This window comes from Littorina saxatilis, linkage group LG9 (genome assembly GCF_037325665.1).
Source record: "Littorina saxatilis isolate snail1 linkage group LG9, US_GU_Lsax_2.0, whole genome shotgun sequence".
In the NCBI taxonomy this organism is placed as follows: Eukaryota; Metazoa; Mollusca; class Gastropoda; order Littorinimorpha; family Littorinidae; genus Littorina; species Littorina saxatilis.
In genome coordinates, this window is record NC_090253.1 from 29,436,361 (window position 1) to 29,457,301 (window position 20,941).

At 40.6% G+C, this 20,941-nt stretch overlaps 2 protein-coding genes across 3 annotated transcripts in view; one reads left to right on the forward strand and one right to left on the reverse strand.

Annotated features, from left to right (window-relative positions):
• Nucleotides 1–1,776: 1,776 nt before the first annotated feature.
• Nucleotides 1,777–18,088, reverse strand: LOC138975820 (P2X purinoceptor 4-like). Its single transcript, XM_070348580.1, has 12 exons — nt 15,862–18,088; nt 14,223–14,364; nt 13,083–13,154; nt 12,495–12,570; nt 11,123–11,225; nt 10,448–10,522; nt 9,815–9,962; nt 9,367–9,494; nt 7,722–7,881; nt 6,491–6,733; nt 5,285–5,339; nt 1,777–3,452 (listed from the first exon to the last, which is right to left on the reverse strand). The coding sequence occupies exons 1-12, from the start codon at nt 16,002–16,004 to the stop codon at nt 3,403–3,405; spliced, it is 1,395 nt and encodes a 464-aa protein (XP_070204681.1). The 5' UTR covers nt 16,005–18,088; the 3' UTR covers nt 1,777–3,402.
• A 362-nt stretch (nt 18,089–18,450) lies between these two features.
• LOC138975821 (uncharacterized) overlaps nt 18,451–20,941 on the forward strand; it is a 28,473-nt gene continuing 25,982 nt past the window's right edge. Inside the window, exon 1 of one of the 2 annotated variants that reach the window (XM_070348583.1) lies at nt 18,451–18,612. The gene's annotated coding sequence lies outside the window, so the exon portion shown is untranslated. The remainder of the gene's footprint in view (nt 18,613–20,941) is intronic. The other variant, XR_011458767.1, reaches the window with a different exon arrangement.

The window sequence follows — 20,941 nt, forward strand, 5'->3', positions numbered from 1 at the left end:
CGGCATTGATCACACGAGGACTGCACTGAAAGTAGAAAACAAAAGGACATTGAGTGAAAAATCGTTTCTTAGCTTCTTTTTTCATGTTTTACAAAAACAGTTTTTTTTATCCGATTTGTTTAGACCTAGCCCTTATTTATATTTTTTTCACATTTGAGGCATTAATTGTTATCAAATTTACTATTTCTTTGGTAAAAATCCAATGTTATGTGGAAAAACAGACATTTAAATAAGATGGCTAAATCAAAATGTTATGACGTATGAATTTATCTTGTGTGTGTGGCAATGTGTAATTGTGTGCGTGTGATTGAGAGTGTGTGGGTGTATATATGTGTGTGTGAGACACAGACAGAGCTAGAAAGAGAGTCAGTGTGTTTTTGCATGTGTTCCAAGTTTGACAACACAGTGTTCCACTTTACACACCCATGCGTCCAACCTGGAACAAATGCAGAAATTTTTATAATGGTCAGTTTGATGAGTTGTGTGACTTTTATTTTATCTTATGTTGTTCGTTTGTTTACTGATAGAGTCTAGTATGTGACAATATAAAAAACGCTTTGCAATAATAATTTTTTTGTCTGGTACGGCTGTTTCTCCTTAACTGTTCCAGGTTTAGCGACATTCCCATACACTTCTCCGAAGGCTTTATCAAACCACAAGCGAATAATAACTAGTTATCATGTGCTTGTGTGCAAAGTTTATACGTGCTAAATTAAACTTATCATCATACGCGAAACAAAGACTTAAATACGTGGATTCAAGCATCAACTCGAGGTTCTCCATTAAAAATACAACACTGAAGATTTCTTATTTTCCTACTTGAAACAAATACAACTTTTGTCTTATTTGCATACACTTGCACACTCTTTATTTCACAAAAATCCGAATCAGGTGGACTGTTTTCGTTTTAAAATCCAGGGGGAAAAGGACCAACAAAAACAAAACAAAAACAACAACATACGAAATGGTAAGCCTATGAAGCGCTTATTTTCAGACAAAACGTCACCGAAAATCTTCATTCCATAAATAAACTTTCTTGCTTTTTGATTCTGTATTTCACAATATTGAGCTGCACAACACCATTATTAAGCCTACAACTAAGGGTTCTTAGTTCAATTCACAAAAGTAGGAAGCAGACTGCAGTTTCAAATCGTAAACAACAGGCAAAACAATCAAACAATGATTTCTATTGCATATGATTTTAAGTAAATAGTATGATACATAAAAATCAGGTCAAATATTTTGAAATATATGAGAGAACCAGTCTGATAAATGCAGTCAATACTCAGCAAGCAAAGAATAGATATGATACCTGTATACTCATTTTGCAATGCAGTCTAATCAAGCAATAATTTGCTGTATGAAACAATACATTTGAGCAAATAAAATGAACACTTAGTCAGTAGCCATTCAAAAAAGGTAGGTTGTTAACCAAAAAAGTAGGTTGTTAACATAAAAAGTAGGTTGTTAACCTAAAAAGGTAGGTTGTTAACCAAAAAAGTTAGGTTGTTAACCTAAAGAGGGAAGGTTGTGAAAATCTCCCCGTGTATCAATTTTGAATGAATATTTTGTCCAATAAAAGTAAGGTAACAGAGGGAAGAACAGACACAGTAATAGCAAAGTTCTGTTGTCGTGTTAATAATTTATTATATACATTATTATATAATTTATTATATAAGTTATTATATAATGTTGACTATTACTTCAGTCATGTTGCTCAGACATAGACATGAAATACAAATGTGTTCAAATTAAAACTCTAATCACGACTTGGACAGCCAAGGTTGGCACACGCCCTGATATGGCCCTTCGTGGTCGGCTGGGCGTTAAGCAAACAAACAAAGAAAAGGTTGGCACAGCATTTTGCCTCTAAAATTTATTTGAAGATCTTCAAGGACCTTTAGAAATTAAGACGGTATTCAACAACGATATTAACCACTTATGAGTGTCAACAGATACAAAATATTATTGACAAACGATTACTAAATGCCCGTGAAAGTAAATGTGTTTGGCCCATTATTTAGCACCTTTCTCTTTGCATGGGATGTGCACACGAACATTTGTTAATACGTATAAGTTACACCTCCGTTCATCCATGATATCGCGTGGTATCTTGTCGAGACTGGGTCAATGAATATGATGACGTCACTCGAGGCTCATTCACCCCGTCGAGACAAGATACCAAGCGATTCTATGAATGAATCGGAGATGTAACGTACGTATAAATCCCATGACCCATCAAAGCTAATTCTTGCTTTGAAAGTCCTTCACAACGAAGAGATAATTTATAACGACAAAATCGTCATCACAAGACAGGAAGTATACTTTGTGTGTCGTCTCAATAAATAAACATGGATAGATAGATAAATGGTTAGATATGTATAAATATAGATATATCGATTAATAGATAGATATATATAGATAGGTAGATTATATAGAAAGCTAGATAAACAGATAGATAGATAGATAAGATATAGATAGATAGATAGATAGACAGACAGACAGACAGACAGACAGACAGACAGACAGACGGATAGATACATAGACAGTCAGATATTTTGAGTCAGAACAACAAAATAGCTGATGCCTATTTTACGTCCTGATAGATGGAACTTACACGGTAATTTTGTGCAAGGGACGTTGATAAAAGACGTGTGGCATGCAGAAATGCTTTTAGATGTATTGTGGCTAAATTTCTTTTTGAAGGAAGTGTTCAAAACAAGACTACTGGCCATAATAACATTCAACTCCGAACCTAAATGTTACGTTAAACATGAAGTCAAATGTGCATAGGTTATCTGTCATCTTTTGGACACTGTTTCTGAATCCACCTTCCTTGCTGCGATTATAATATATAACTTTGAAAGATTTACAATTTTTATAGAAATAAGTTACCTTTTTGAGTAATATCCTTGAAGCGGCAGTTTTGGAAGCTACAACCCCTCACATGCAAGCAAGGATGGATTGCACGCGAAGCATCATAAAGGTGTTTGGAATTGACAATCCTGTCACGGCTTAGAACTGAACTTAAGCAGCGAAAATGAAGTTTTCACTGGGTTGTAAAGGTCAAGTCCGTCAGAATGTGTATTTTATGAATGCCAAGATGCTGCCAATCTGGTCTGAGCATTTTGGATTCCTGACTCGATCGCAGCTCATTGACATTGCTGAACGTCGTTCAAATGCATATCATTAAACCTTTCAACATTCCTTCCACAATGCAATTGAAAACTTGCAAGTCTGGTCTAACAAATATGTGGGAACAAGATGAAAATGATAAACTTTTGGGACTATTTTGAAAAGACGCATGCAATCATGCATTACATACCCGAATACAGTTACGGGGGGATGGTGACGCCTGTGTCAGGGTGGCATGAAACACTTGCACCTGTTGGATGGGAGCTGCTATAGTCCATGGTCAGATTGTCCAAATGAATCAGCATCGTCAATAGGATCTTTGTAAAGAAAAAACCGAACATGATTGCTATTGTTGAAATATACGTTTGATATCAAGGATTCCTTTCATTCCACCTGAAGATATACAATTAAATGACAAGAGAGTTATTCAGGTTTCAACACACTCGACACGCACTGTTTCACTTGAAGGCATGTTCAAGAGTTCAAGCTACTCCGCCCCCCCCCCCCCACCCGTGTTATTTATCATATATACATCTCACACCTATTTGTTTGTCATGCGTTTAGGGTATCCTAGCTTGGACACATGCTAAATTAGCAGCCTAGTTGCCTTCTGGAAATTAATTTCGAAATCAGTATTTTTTTGTTTGTGTGGGTGTATGCATTTATTATGTATGTGGCACAGCAAATCGTGAACATTGATAATTTGGATGTTGTTTTAGTCCATATATAGCTACACATGTTAATAGTAACGTTACATTGTGACTAAGCGTTGAAAAATGATGAAAGTTGTTAATTGTAAATAATCACGCCTTTGAAAGTGAAAAAAAAATGCAATCATAATAATGAGACAGACGCACGATAACGATTTCCAGCTAGGTACACTATGACAAATTCTCGAATCAACATTTTCTTTCCAAATGAGTATACGAAGAAGAAACGTACCCCAGTCTGAATTGGCAAATCCCAAATTGATTTCTGTACATAGAGAATTTAATGTTATTCTGAAATATATCAGAATGCTTTTCGTATACAGACAAAATGCAGATCGTTCAGCATAAACATTCTTTTGGCCTCGCTTGTCTGGGATCTAGGAATTTCGATCATGCCAAGTGTGAGTCCCATATAAACTGGTTTAAAATCTTTGCTTTCGCGAATATTCGTTTTTATTTCATTTGTTTTCATTTGCATTACTTTATTGTCCCATCGCTGGGAAATTCGGGTCGCTTCCTTTTAGTGAAAAGCTAGCAGCAACAGAGTCGCGCTACCTAGGTGTATGCGTGTTTAGGTGCATGGGTGCAACTCTGCCGGCTATACGCCGGCAGCCGGTTTTTGGTTTCATCGGCTGCCGATGTTTTTGTTCCAGGAGAGGTTTTTTTGGCATTTTAAATACTAAAAAAGCTTGGACCCCAACTTTTGCCGGTTTTTGGAATTTTCCAGGTTGCACCCATGTAGGTGTAATCAGTCACACGCACTTATGGCAGAATGACCTAAGTCTTTTACGTGCCACAGTGGTGACACGGGGGTGGAACATGGATATCGCCTCTGGGTCTGCACATAAAGATGACCCGTGTCCGCCCCGGCCCGGATTCAAACATGCGACCCTAGGATCACAATTCCTGTGCTCTACCAACTGAGCTACCGGGCCCCCAAATGAATATGCATTTGATTGATTGATTCTCAGACTAATCGATTGGTTAACTGATTGATTGATCACTCTGAACAGAACAGAACACATTTTGACCACATTTCTGTTACAGATTTTTCTGGTTTTGCGACAGTGTACAACTGTTTTATGTCACAAACTCTTCAAAACTTGTCACAGAAATATGTTCAAAATGTGTTAACTGATTTTTGGAAAGAAGTGTAAAACTGATTATGGATGTGCACACTTTTGTTCCTGCAAGTTGACTTCTACTATGTCACGCAGAAACAAAAAAAGTTATGAGTTGTAACATATACAACAACTATTGTAAAGACATGTTGATGAGTAAAATTTTAGCTACCTGTATTCTATTGACCTTTTTGTTTGTTTGTTGTTTAATGATCACTGTATTGTATTTGTAAGAAGTGCATGCGTTGTACGAATGTTACCCACATGGTAAAATGGCGAAATAAATGCTTATTCTCGTTTTTGTAAGGAAGTACACACCTGAATCCTCAACATCAATCCTCAGTGTTAACGGTCCTTCTGTGCGGGTCCAACGCTGTAAACAATAATGATTAAATAACTAAATACTGAAGAAAAAACATACACACTTTAAGATTTTTTCTTGCAGCAGTATTGCAAGAATGTAAACAAGGGAAAAATTAACAACACATAAGAGACGTGAAAAAAAGAAGTCATCATACAAACATTCTGATTGCATTGTTAGTCTTTAAATTGAAAACAATTGCTACATTTCATAGGTCTCTCAAGTGGAGAAAAAGAGAGACAATTGGAAGCTACAGCTGAAACATAAGAAAATACGGTAACGATAAAGTGTGAAAAACTACAACAACAAACAAACAAGAAAAGCAAATGTTTTTGTTTGTTTGTTTGCTTAACGCCCAGTCCACCACGAAGGGTGATATCAGGGCGGTGCTGCTTTGACATTTAACGTGCGCCACACACAAGACAGAAGTCGCAGCACAGGCTTCATGTCTCACCCAGTCACATTATTCTGACACCGGACCAACCAGTCCTAGCACTAACCCCATAATGCCAGACGCCAGGCGGAGCAGCCACTAGATTGCCAATTTTAAAGACTTAGGTATGACCCGGCCGGGGTTCGAACCCACGACCTCCCGATCACTGGGCGGACGCCTTACCACTAGGCCACCGTGTTGCGGTAAGCAAATGTTAATACGAGTACCGCGTAGTATGATTCAGGACCAAACTATCTGCTGCTCTAGCTACATAAACATGGAAGAAAATCAACAAGACTTTTCTCATGCCCTGACGTAATAAAACCCAAAAAGCGTTGACAGTTTCAAAGAATACAGTTTAAAAATGGTGGAATAAAATAATCGTTTTTAATTTTCTTAAAGTATGTGTGTGTGCCCTATTATAGACCCCCATTAACAAGGTCAGATAAAGACTGGCTGTAGTCATCTGTGAAGAAGCTTCCTGATGTTAAACTCAAACAACAATAATCAACCTTTACAAAAGACATCAAAAATTCTTTTTTACTTTCTCTGTATTTTTCCGCTGTCACTCTTCTTCGAACAAGCAAAATGAACACAGGTACACCTTTCAAATGGACAATATATCATCAGGCATAAGCTGAAATTACTGTACACAAAATATGAAGTAAACAGATGTAGTAGTTATTAGCATTTGTATTGGTGGCATTTTTAGGGGTCACCCTGTCTGTACCTTCACTGTATCCTTGAAGTGAAAATTAATTTCCCGCAGATCGTCATCCTTCCCTTCCTCTTCCCCTCTGGCAGCCTTTTCCAGCGGTTTGTAGAAGCGGTTGCACATTGCCCAGATTTTTTGTAGACAAGAACACAGTATTTTTCCACAACGGTTGCCCATACATAGTCCTTCATATCTTAAAGTTCGCCAACAGAGATTGCGGTAAAATGGAAGCACCAACTTGCTGATCACAAAAGTTGCCTGAAAAACAACAACAAAACACACACACACACACACACACACACGCGCGCGCGCGCGCGTACGCACGCACGCACACACAAACGTAACACATCCCCAGTTGTAATGATTGAAGTCGTTTTGATCGTTTAAAGGCACAGTGCAGCTCACAGCCTTCGTTTTGCGTTTTTGTTGCAGCTGAGTGCATTTACAGTTCAAAAATCCTCCTATGGTAGTAAAACAAACCCAAAACTACCCAACGACATCTGTGAAGCTCGACAGTTTCTTGTTCACGCGAGTGCATAAATAAAACCTAGTTATTACGTGGTGTTTGGTCGGAGTTCGATTTTGTTTTACACAAACTCATGATGACGTCTGACATAGTTGCTAGTGACGTGTCTTTTTGTGCATGACTGTGGTGATCTACCCGATCTAAATTTAGATCCAAAAATAGGTCAAGACCAGCCGGGTCCGAGTACGAAATTAATTCGTAAAAAAATCGCAGTTCTTGACTCTTTGGGAGCAAGTCAATGAAACTTGGTAGTTCTTCTAACGGATAGCTGCCTGAGGTATGACTAAAAGCCCCAGGGGCTCCGTGCACCTGGATTTGACAAGTTCAGTACCTTTAACAACTAACAATTACAGTATAAGAAAAGCACAGTCAAAAGTGTGAACGGGTATCAGGACTGAGGTGAACGAGAAAGTAGCCAACCAGATGGGATCAGCCGCGATGTTGGATTGGTTGAAACTGAGACTAGTTTTGTTTTCAACGAATCAGACCCCGCGGTTTGTTCTCACCCGTTTGTGTTTCACCCACTTTCGCTTCGTGCACCTCAACCAAGCACAAACCGCCCTGATATCACCCTTCGTGCTGGACTGGGCGTTAAGCAAACAAACAAACAAACCAAGCACAAAATGCATACTCTGCCCGTTGGAAATTGTGCACAAAAGCCATTACATCGTATGCGACTACTGCCCTATACCGTTAATGACTGGAGACCACTACACTTACAATGGCAAAGTAGGACAGTCCACTTCCAATGGTCATTGCGGTCACAATGAAGCCAAACTTGCGCCCCCTGCCTTGCACACCGACGATCAGGCGAATCCCATAGGCCTTGTACAGCGTCCTCTCGTTCGAGCCATTTTTGTTGACGTACTTATCTGCAAACCTGTTATTAAGATAAAAATCCCATTTCACAACAATCCCGGCTGTGGCACATATGTTTCAGTCGACTAATGCATATTACCTGCTATTCAGACTTTTCTTCTACACGAGATGTCGTTGTATGATTGTTTAACGAAGCCGTACAAGGGAAATAACGCCCAGCTTCACGTGGTATTCACAATTACAGAAGTATATTATGATAAGAAGTAGTCTACGACCATTACCTTCCAGATCTACATGCACGTCTGCGAACCTACAGTAAGGATAAAGCTCGCATTTCTAAAGAAATAAAAGAAGAAATAAAATAAAGAAAACATCTTATGTGGAAACGGCCGATCAATGCAATTATTCTCCACAAAAAGAAGTTAAAGAACTATTCAAGAAAGTGTGTCAGCTTTTAAATGTTGTGGATGCATGTTGCTACAGTGCATTCATTGTTGTGTTAGTGTTTGTACTCTTAGACATTGACTGGGTGGCCGAGTGGTAACGCACTTGTGCTCGGAAGCGAGAGGTTGCGAGTTCGACCCTGGGTCAGGGCGTTAGCAATTTTCTCCCCCCTTTCCTAACCTAGGTGGTGGGTTCAAGTGCTAGTCTTTCGGATGAGACGAAAAACCGAGGTCCCTTCGTGTACACTACATTGGGGTGTGCACGTTAAAGATCTCACGATTGACAAAAGGGTCTTTCCTGGCAAAATTGTATAGGCATAGATAAAAATGTCCACCAAAATACCCGTGTGACTTAGAATAATAGGCCGTGAAAAGTAGGATATGCGCCGAAATGGCTGCGATCTGCATTTCCGATGTGAATGCGCGATGTATTGTGTAAAACAATTCCATCTCACACGGCATAAATAAATCCCTGCGCCTTGAATATGTGCGCGATATAAATTGCATCAAAATAAATTAAAAAAAATCCCTGCGCTTAGAACTGTACCCACGGAATACGCGCGATATAAGCCTCATATTGATATTGATATTGATAGACATTATTTGTTGAGCCTCGCTAATGTGTTGCATCACAAGTTCTTGTTCTGGCATGGTATGCGCCGATTTGATGAACGTGTTAAAACCGACCCTATTTCTTTGTTAGTTTGTTTGTTTGTTTGTTTGCTTAACGCCCAGCCGACCACGAAGGGCCATATCAGCCCTATTTCTCCAAAAAGCATAATCTTTTGTGCGCAATAAACACTGTATGCCAGAATGGGTTCCTGGGCATCACTTACTGTGCTTGGGTGAATTCTCAAAATAGGAAGTTTCAATTACATTTAATGGATCATTGATTTGAAGCAACCTTTTAAAAATTGTACACATTTTCTTCGTCGATCCTTAACTTGATGCACTGAACATGCATACGACTTTCTAAGATTTTCGGACTTCTTTTAATGTGTTGGCAATGCCCAAGCGGGAAAGAGCCTCCTTTTTCCAGTTATGTTTTCTTTAACTTCATATGAAGTCAATCATGTTACCTCACTCACAATGTGTTATGTTACCTCATATGAAAGCCGCTTGACAGCGTGTCCTCCCTCTGATCCAGTCGATAAAAGCTGTATTCTGGCCGGCATTCGTTTGAGTAGTCAAAGTCGCAGTCCCAGCTTATTATGATTTGAATAACAGCTCCCTGTAAAATAAATAAACAAATTTAAAGCTGAGTTATCGTGTTTGAAGATATATGATTCTGAAAACCTACCGGAAGTCAAAACACTTTTCACAAGACATAATCATTTTTCTCCGAAAGAAGCTTTACGGTGCCTAACGCAAAAAAAAAGCGGACAAAAGGGTCATGTCACTAGGCTGACTAATTAGCATTTGACAGCCAATGAAAAGCTAGCTTGCTAATACATGTGTTAAAGCAACTGCAAGAAAACGTTTAGCTGTTGAATGATGTTTCCAAGACATCCTGTTCAAGAAAGATACAAAGAAAGAAGAAGAAAAACTAACCTCCACCACGATTGATCTGAAACTGTTGCCAGTTTCTTCAACTATGGTGTTAACTTTGAAAAAAGGACAGTGCTTGTTTCTTGGGTGTTTCGAATCAAACAGGCACGTGCTTAGTTCTTCACTGCCCATATCACCAGGAATATTCTGTCTGAAATGAAACATGTACAATGCGTTATTACACAACTTTGAAAACATCATGTTCTCCAGATAATTTGTGAATTAAAATTGCCAACATACCATCTTGAAATTCCCATTATATCCCAATAGCCAACGCTTATCTAGATTTAGTACCATTTTAGTGTTGTATGTGACTAACACGACCAACCAAAACTGATTTTAGATGACCCACTAAATGTCATCGCGTCCCGCTTAAATAAAGAATGCTCACGGATTCCAGCTGTATACAATAGTGTGTGAGATCGAGACTCTTAACAGTGGGTGCATATGACCATGTTACAAAATCCGAGTTCTAATAAGACAAAGAAGCATCTCAAGAACTCAATTGTCTTCTTTTTGTTTGATTTGAACAGTTTTCCAATGTGTAATTTGAGGAAGATGGATTAAAACTTGAGCTTTTCGTCTGTTGCGGTTTCTATCCCACGAAAGAGTCTTTGCTTCAACGAGAGTGCTTACCTGATCTCACCGAAAGCTGGGAACCTTACACTGTTCTTGATATAAACTATGAAAGTCTCAGAAGCAAGGTATGACCTGAAAACACACAAATAACACAATGTTTAAAGCAATCTTTTTTAAACTAATATTTTTTTAAGGTATGACCTGAAACACACACAAATAAAAAAATGTTTAAAGCAATGTGAATAAAAACAAAGAACCAAACACATATTGATTTGCAGTCTGTAACGTTCAACATAAACTTGTATTTTAAGCTGCGGTTGTTATTCGCTCTTTTTCGCAACTCAAGCTGTTTGAACAATGACAACATATTCTATGTTATTGGTTTCTCCCAAACATTACTGCTGTTCATAACTGAGATTATTTAGTTTTTGTGTGTGTGCGACTCGTACATTATGTTAATTTCTACATCTTACCGTCAGCTTTTTACATTTCTTGGTCATATTTATAACTCAACAAGCACGCTTCAGAAAGATGATAGTTTATACACTTGTGGAACAAACATGTCACATTTTGTACTGTCACCATGTGACATTTTGTGACGTTCCATTGTTTATTCCGACGGAGCGAATTTTTGGGCTTCGCTCCAAATTTCAGCGTATTGTTTCTCGACCTCGAGTATGTACACTTTTCAACATGCACTCAACTCACTCACGCACGCACGCACATGCATACCGTTTAGACGGATCGTCAATTTCGACTGGGCACCACGCCCTAATCTGACAGACTTTGACATTTGCTTCGTGCGTGGAGTTGATGCATTTTCCGGTCATCATACCTGCAAAAAAGAAATACATAATAAAAATGTATACGTAACAAAAATCTGATTTAATTTACTTCTACTGACCAGCAAGCCAGCAGGAACACTTAAAAACACAGACAATAGACTGGGACAGAACAACAAAAATTGATGTCATTAAAACTTGTTGGAGAATGGAAAGATGTAGGCTATTATGCTGGCTAACAGTGTTCAACTCAGACATAAACGACAAAAGAAGGGAGTGGTGGAATCAGAAAGCCCCCACAGTTATTTGAACAGAACAGTACAGATAACAAGTCACGTACGGCGAAAATACACTCTTTAGTCAAGCTGTCGTACGCACAGAATGAAACTGAACGCACTGCATTTTTTTCAAACCAAGACCGTCTACTCGTAGCATCGTCAGTTAACCGCTCGTGGCAAAGGCAGTGAAATTGACAAGCTATAAAAGCGCGGTAGTAGTTGCGCAGAGCAGGATAGGACGCCTTTTTGTATCTATTCTTTTTAACTTTCTGTGCTTGTTTTTAATCCAAACATATCATATCTATATGTTTTGGGGATCAGGAACCGACAGGGCATAAGATGAACACGTTTAAAATCGATTTCGGACATTTAATGTTAATAATAATTTTCATATTTTTAATTTTCAGAGCTTGTTTTTTTTTTAATCCAAATATAACATATTGATCTGTTTTTGAAATTAGAAAATGATGACGAATAAGATAAAATTGGTTTTGGAATGTTTTATAAAAAAACCGATTTTAATTACAATTTTTAGATTTTTAATGACCACATTCATCAATTAATTTTTAAGCCTCAAAGCTGAAATGCAATACCGTTGTCCGGCCTTTGTCGAAGATTGCTTGGTCAAAATTTCAATCTATTTCATTGAAAAATGAGAGTGTGACAGTGCCGCTTCAACTTTTACAAAAAGCCGGATATGACGTCATCAAAGACATATATCGAAAAAATAAAAAACACGTGTGGCATATGTGGGCATATCATTCCCAGGAACTCTCATGTAAAGTTTCATGAAGATCGGTCCAGTAGTTTACTCTGAATCGCTCTACACACACACACAGACACACACACAGACACACATACACCACGACCCTTGTCTCGATTCCCCCTCTATGTTAAAACATTTAGTCAAAACTTGACTAAATGTAAAAAGAAGCTAATTAAGAAAACATTTCAGTAAACACACAACATGGACAGCCATAGAACGTGACAATGTCCAATAAACGCAACCAACACGAAAGGTGACATGAGTAAAAAGGAACTGACCATTTCCATAACGTACAGCCTTGTTTTTCTGACAGTCTGAGTCAACTTTGCATCGTCCCGCGGGGACTGACGGGTCCTGAGAAGTCATTACAAGCGCACGCACGCACACGCACGAACAGACACACAGACACACACACATACACACACACACACGCTGTAAAACCAATTGTAACGGTAATCCCAATATGAGTGGATTGCACAGAAAAGATCAACAAAGCGATGAATGTATACACACACGGGTACACACACACACACACACACACACACACACACACACACACACACACGCGCGCGCACACACACACACACGCGCGCGCGCGCGCGCGGATGCCCCCTCCCCCACTTATATCAATCATGTGACAGCAACGCCCCCCACTCTCAGACACACACACACACACACACACGCACGTACGCACGCACTCGCGCACTCACACACACAAACACACGCACGCACGCACACACACACACACACACACACATACACACACACACACACACACACAAACAAAACCACACACATACACACACGCGTGCGCGAACGCACAACTTTTTATAAGTACATTCGATATCGAATATCTGGAGACTTACTTCGTCGCATGTTTGCTGTGTTTGTCTCGGAGTGATCAATAAATTCGTGATCACGGTGAAGTCCTCATTCTCCTGTCACATAAATCAGGTACATGCAGTGTTGGGTTCGACACTTATATTTGGGCAGTTTGTTCTTAATCAGACTGTGCAATCATACATTTTTAACTTAAAATCACAGAAAATAAACTCTTATCTCTTTTGCTCTGTCTCAGTCAGTCTGTCTGCCTCTGCCCCCCCCCATACACACGCACACACACACACACACACACATACACACACACATACACACACACTCTCTCTCTCTCTCCCTCTTTCTGCTATTCATTTGATTTGGTAAATAACTACATGTGTTTGCTCTTCAGGCTGCATGCATAACCATCACCATCACACACACACACACACACACACACACACACACAGTCAAATTTGAACTTGCCAGTGTTACAGCACAGAGCAGAGTCCGTCCCGCACTTTGCTTTGTGTAAATCACGTGACCACCCAAACACTCGCACAACGCAACATTTTCACGAGAAAAACACGTTTATTTGTTTGCTTTGTCTGTATTACACATTTCTATTTACATTTAATACCACTGACACACCAAATTGTATACTTTAGTTTGCAAGTGAATCGTTATCATACAAAATAACGTTATCACGAGACGAACAGAGATCTCAGAGATCGTCTGCTTCTCAACTGTTTCGCGCAAATCGTGTAATATCTATTTTTGCGGAAACCTCCCGAAGAAATGCAATGTCAACGGTTCATTTGGAATGTGACGTCCTGTTCTTCGTCAGTCACAGCTATCTCGAAAACTAAGCGTTGCACAGAACCAGCGCCCTTCCATTATGTCTGTGTAAGCAATCCCTCAAATCACCAGAGATTTACGCAAGCAGCTTTTTACTGGCAAAAAAAGAGCTTAATTCTATTTGGAGACACTAAGAAAGTCAGGGTGGGGATTTTTGGTTTGAATCCTAATGGAACTACCATTCTCAAATAGCAGCCAGACTGTCGAATGTAAGAGGTGGAAGGATGCTCTGACCCGGTGTAAAAACATATTACGAACATTATACATATCTCGAAGAGTATCCTGATTTGCAAGACGGTTAACACTAGAAAGAAGATAGTTCCTGCAAATACCTCCGGTGGTATCATGTAGTCTGCCTTGTCCCAGATGGTGTGATCTGAAGTGTTGGTGTCCCCCACTCCGAACACCTTGGTGGTCACTGCGCTCTCTACTGGAACTATGTCCTGGTACCCTCGTTTATACCAGATGAAATACCTGGTACCACGACAGCGAATGTTGTTGAACTCGGCATGTTTTATCAAATACATTATGAAAGAGTTTTGATTATTTTCTCACGTCAATCTCTTTGGCAAAATAAAATAAAAAATAGGTGTGGTTAAGGTAACATAGCCAAAACAAATAGGGTAGGAAGGTAGGCAATCACTTTTTTTTTGTTTAGCTTTTTTTTCTAATGTGTACAAATTAAACTTACTTGACAGGGAAATAAGTGTGCGACTCGAGCGCTTTCGCTTTCATTGCGTTTTCTGCACTCGTTTTGTTTTTGTTTTTGTTTGTTGACAAATGTAATAAAAAGTTATAGGGTTGGCCCCTAAAAATAGGGTAGGTCGGGTTACCGTAACCACACCTATTTTTTTTTTTAGGCCTTATATACTGCTTTTATATGAGTATCATCTCCCTCCCCGCATTTATAACAAAACATACATAACCAACAGTCTCACTGAATACAAATAATCCGTTTTCGTAAAGATGTAAAGATTAATTTAAACACACACACACACACACACACACATACGCACGCACGCACGCACGCACACACACACACACACACACACACACACACACACTGGCACACACACACATTTGGATGTAAAAGATTCATCAAACAACATATACAGAGTTTTCTGAAAAATCTACAACTACAGCAAAAGAAACACGCAGTGATGTAATAAACACCCACACAGCATCATCTTGACAGAACAAAAAAATCAGTGTTTTTTTTAAAGCATAATATTGAAGAAGTAAAACTGTCACGAATTTATTATTGCACTGTTAGGCAAAAAAAAAAAAAATAGGTCTGTTTACGGTAACCCGACCGACCCTAGTTTTTTCGCGCGACCCTAGACTTTTTTTTGGCATTTGGGAAAAAAAAAAAAAATTGGGTTTTTTTTGCAAAATAACGTAAAAATATGGTTTTTTGGAAAAAAAAAAAAAAAAAAAAAAAAAACAATCCCGACCTACTGACCCTATTTTTTGGGCCTATGTTACCGTAAACAGACCTATTTTTTTTTTGGCCTTAGTGTTACAGCTCTCTCTATATATAGTAACAGCCCAACCGACACAGCATTACTGCCGTGTGTAGCTGAATTTCACATGAAACTTGGGTTTAATGTGCGTGTGTTTGAGCTCCTTTTTACCTGCTCTATGTCCAGAGTTTAAACTAGTCAGTCTGCCTGTTGTACCCGTTGGGGTAATAACGCTGGATGTTTGATACACAGACTCGATTAGCTAGACCCTGGGACCGAGGACCTTGGTAATAATGGAAAACCTAGTACAAAGACACACACACACTGACACACACACACACACACAGTACAAACACACACACACACACACACACACACACACACACACACACACACAGTACAAACACACACAAACAAACACACACACACACACACACCGTACACACACAATCAAAATCTGAAAAAAACATTCCAAACGGATAGGAAACAAAAATAGTTTGTGACTCACCCACTTATACCACAAGCCACGGAGATCATCAACAGCCAGTAGAACGTAAAGAGAAACACGCTGTGGATTCGAACCACTCGTGGTTCTTCATAGGTGATACAAAAATCCCCAATAAAAGCAAATCCCTTTTTCAACCGCCCCATGTCAGAATTGTTTTCGTTTTGACAAATTCAGAGCGAAAACCAACGACAGAACTTGTAGCTTGCTTGCGTTGGAGCTGCTAACACAAGGACGTTTTGGAAAATGGCGGACGGAGAGACAAACGAGATGTCTCTGCTGAAAGTGCGATTGATCCCATTGCCAGAGTATAACTGTGTCATTTGAATGGAGTGACATCTGGGCATTGTTATGTTAAGGAGCTGTACTAGCAGAGGTGTGAGCTAACTAAGTACTGTGTTTTTGCTGTAGTGTGATACAATCGGCTGATATTTAGTAGCTAAGACTGTGTTGACAGCATGACGCACACAGTGAACATTACCGACTAGACCGTAACCGTAACCACAGGCGCCAGGAATAACTTTTTGTGTGTGACTGCAGACTTGGCAAGATATGTTGAAACGTATGGCTTCTCTATTAGAAAATTTGGAGAAGTGCTTGTGTGAGGACAGTCAGACCAGCGATCCGGACGAAACTATTATCACCGGACTCACGTCACTGGCGGCCAGCACCCCAGCAAAGTCGATGGAAGACGGTGCCCTAAAAAGCCAGCTCCAGGCAGCATTCTGTGAGCCAGAAGTGTTTGAGAGCTGGAACAGAACTCCAGGCGGAACAGCATCCGCATCACCAACATTCCAGATAAGGAAGGGGAGGACACTGAAGAAGTTGTCAAGGCAGTAGGGCGTGTTGTAGGCATCGACTTCACCGACGCCATGATTGACCGGACTCACCGAGTGGGGAGGAAAGCCGGGGTCGGTGAAACTTATTATTATATTATATGAAGTCTTATATCGCGCGCGTATCTCCAGACTCGGACTCAAGGCGCAGGGATCTATTTATGCCGTGTGAGATGGATTTTTTTTACACGCTACATCACGCATTCACATCGACCAGCAGATCGCAGCCATTTCGGCGCATATCCTACTTTTCACGGCCTATTATTCCAAGTCACACGGGTATTTTGGTGCACATTTTTTTTTTATCTCTGCCTATACAATTTTGCCAGGAAAGACCCTTTTGTCAATCGTGGGATCTTTAACGTGCACACCCCAATGTAGTGTACACGAAGGGACCTCGGTTTTTCGTCTCATCCGAAAGACTAGCACTTGAACCCACCACCTAGGTTAGGAAAGGGGGGAGAAAATTGCTAACGCCCTGACCCAGGGTCGAACTCGCAACCTCAGTCTCGCAAGTGCGTTACCACTCGGCCACCCAGTCCTACTTATGATCGTGCGATATCATTTGCAAGTTCGCGGCCTACAGATACAAGAGAAACTTGATGATGGAGAAAAAGAAGCTGAGTCAAAGTGACCCTGAGAAACTCTTCTCTGGGAAGGCCTGGCCGGTTGCCAGAGGACCGGTCCCCAAGTTGTTTATTAACGATGACTTGACACAAGAACGAGCAAAGATTGTCGCGAAAGCCAGAACGTACAAGCGTGAGAAGTAGATCGAGGACACGTGGGTGAGAGACGAGGTGGTGTCCGTCAAAACAAATGGGGTTGTCCGTAGGATAACAGAGATGCGCTGCTCGCTGTTCTTAGTTCAATCTAGGTAAAATAAAGAACTAGCAACAAAGAAAGACCTGTGACGTGACTTTACATGAGAAATATTGGAACCCTTGACTGGCCTACATAATTAAGCTGCCTTTTTCACTGAACTTACATATTGCCACAAGATTATCTGTGTGTTTAACACATCCTGCAGAGCATAATTATTGTGTTGGGCGCCTGTGCCGAGTCCCAGCGGCGGCTGCACAAGCCACGCCCTCTTTCTCCCTTTACCTGTGTGTGCGCGCTTGAATAGAATTTGCGTGTACTTGTTGTGAAGTGTTGCGAGGTTCGGCGCTTTGCGGTGCGGAAAGATAAAGCAGATGCACGTACAGAAGTCTGTTGGTGGATTGTATTGTTTTCTGTGTGCCGTTAGTGCTATACACGCTAAATTTATAAGCGGTTTGCCGGAAGAGTTTGTTGTTTATTCCCACGCACTTATATATGCATTTATGACACTCCTTTATTCAGCGAAATTAAAAGTCAGGAACCTTTTTTCACAAAAGACCACTCTTCGTTTTAGTTATCTCTTTTCGAAACCAATTTTCCTAACTGTTTGCATTTCTTCACGATCGCATTGAAGCTTTGATTTATCATTCTTTTCTGATTTGATTCATAATCATTTGTTCGCACTCTTCAGATTCTCTTTGTTGTTGTTGGTTGGTGGTGTTGCTGTGTTGTTTTATTCTATTCGTTGACATATTATTGTCATATGATGTTGTCGGTTTTTTTCCCTTTTTCATTCATCCACTATTGTAGCACCAGAACTGAATTAGCCTCGCATGTAACATTCTGAGCGCGATTCTGACGTGGCACCACCTCCTGACCTTTGACTGGTTTGAAATGTTTTTTGTTTGTTTGCTTAACGCCCAGCCGACCATGATGGGCCATATCAGGGCGGTGCTGCTTTGACATATAACGTGCGCCACACACAAGACAGAAGTCGCAGCACAGGCTTCATGTCTCACCCAGTCACATTATTCTGACACCGGACCACAGGCGGAAGGTATCGTCCACTGGACTACTACTATCACAGAAAGACTACAAGGTCTGTCACTCACCTTCGAGTCTTCTGTGTTCTTGGAGTCGCTTCCTGGGGGAAAATATTGTTCAAGACGGTTTGGCATTTGCCTCTTCCTACAGTCTGTGTAAGGTCAAATAAATACAGTTGAATGATTGTTTGAACTATTATGTGCCTTTAGTTTTCAGCTTCCGTCCGCTGCAGGTTGTTTTTAACCATAATTTGGACGAATCTTCGTTTGCGAGCCGCTAATCCACTTGGGGACAAATCATGTATCCGCACCGAATATGCATACCAGCGCTCATTGGTTAATAACAGGATATTCGATGATTATTTTCCCGTGGGTAGCTTCCCTTTGCTGCACAATATTTACATATGTTTTAGACCAATGAGCGCTGGTATGCATATTCGGTGCTGTCACGATCGGGTGACAGAGACCAAGAAAGCGTCACTCAGTGGAGTGCCTGTTCTGGGTCAATGTATGATAGAAAGCGCCTGTGCGTGATATTGGACACAGCAGAGTTTTTGCTGACAGTGCTCCCGAGCACGGATGTTTTGAAACGCACGAGCTTCACAGTGCAGGTTTCTGCTGTCATAGGGCTGACGGTTTTTTTCGCTGACAGCGCGCACGGGATTTTCAGGGATTGAGTTTCTCGTGTCTTTTTCCTGCTTGGGGAGGCAAAACTGTGTATAGCTGGACTGGTTTGGTGACAAGGTCAGTCACGTGTATTTGGCTAGGTGGTCTGTCAGAGACTCAAGGACGACACACTTGACACCCAGCGGCAGAAGGGGAAGGACCTAACACACAGTTACCAGAGTATGATGGTTTTTCACCGAGTATCATATTCGGCACTCTAGGGGAACTTCCACAAGTTATTCCTTTCCTCTGCCACGTATTTTGCTGAGGACAAGTCGTCACATTTCCTTCGTCGGCGATGGCTTTCGCATAAGGATTCGACAAGGGGTTCTGGACGTTTTGGGTCACTGTTGACGAACAGAGACTGTTCCAGGGAGGAGGCGGACTTTGCTTCCATTGAGAGTTACAATCATAGGCTTTTGAGGTAATAAATCATTATTTAACGCTGTTGATGAGTCTGTGTTGGGGAATGAAATACTCTCTGTTGTTCTTTCCAGGTTAGCGCATAATTTACTCTCTGTGACGCTAAAATACTAATCTGTATATGGTTTTTGCAGATAGGGAGAGAAGGACGGAAAATGGCTGTTTTGTTGTTGTAAAAAGTCAGTTTTGTGCAGGCCCACGTGCTCGATGAGATATTTAAAGATGACATGTTTTAAGGTGGTGGGTGAGGGGTAGCTGACATGTTTAGTGCACCGATGCTTTCTGTTTGCAGCCTTCCTTCGTTCGTTCGTTTCGTTCGTTCGTTACGTTCCCGTAACATCGGCACGGCTGACTCTGGCGGGAACTGTTGAGGCTACGCTAACCAGGAGACCGGCTAACCCCGGCAGGAGACCGGCTAACCAGCGGACCGGCTAACCAGCGAACCGGCTAACCAGCGGACCGGCTAACCAGCGAACCGACTAACCAGCATACCGGCTAAGCAGCAGCAGCAGAGATAAAGCTAAGTGCACCATGTCGTACGCACCCCGTTGACCACCGTTGTCTTTTCGTATCTATGATTTCATTGGAGTAGTGACAACGTGGGGTGTGGACACCTGCACGAACTAGAGCTTTTCGAACAGAACATTCTCATTTAACTATATTTACACGGGTTCAGCGTGTTCCTATAATTTTCTACATACTACTGGCATTTTGTCAGTGAACACTGGTTTTTTACGTGTTGAGAACGTAAAAGGAACATATTTTGAGTGAAGGCTCGAGGGAGGTGGAGAGTTTATACATAAACAGGCGTCTGAAACTTATACTTTTGTTGACTCTATTTAATTGTATGCCTGCGAGAGTGGATCGTGGTGTGGTTAGTTAATTAGTAGTAATTAACCGGTTCATAATCACCTTGAGTGATATATTGAAACGTGACACATGGGGGCCAAGCCGGGATTTACTCAGTTAATTTCCAACTGATAAAGACCCACCAATTAAGGATAACTAAGAGCAGATAATCTCGTCAGTGCTCGACTTATTTTCTGCTTGGTGCTACCCTTTTTTGTATAGTTTTGATCATATACCACACCTTAAGCGATTCACATCTTGCAGGAAATGTAAATTGTAATTTGTGAGTTATTGTATGCGCTAACTGTGATTATTTCCCTTTCCTTTGTTTGTGAATCTTTGTTGTTGTACGTTCAGAGTTTTCCGTTGCAGAGAGCTGAGCAGGGTTAGCGGATTTGTTATTCGTTTTACTCAGTTTTCTCTACATTGTTGTTTCGCATTCTGTAA

Bases quoted from the DNA above. Each gene is read 5' to 3' on its own strand.
- LOC138975820 (XM_070348580.1), bottom strand. From the start codon at position 16,004: ATGGGGCGGTTGAAAAAGGGATTTGCTTTTATTGGGGATTTTTGTATC. The intron at 9,963-10,447 runs GTAAGCACTCTC...GTTTCATTTCAG, and splicing joins CCAGCTTTCGGTGAGATCAG to ACAGAATATTCCTGGTGATA. The intron at 3,453-5,284 runs GTGTGTACTTCC...TTCTTTACAAAG, and splicing joins GATTGATGTTGAGGATTCAG to ATCCTATTGACGATGCTGAT.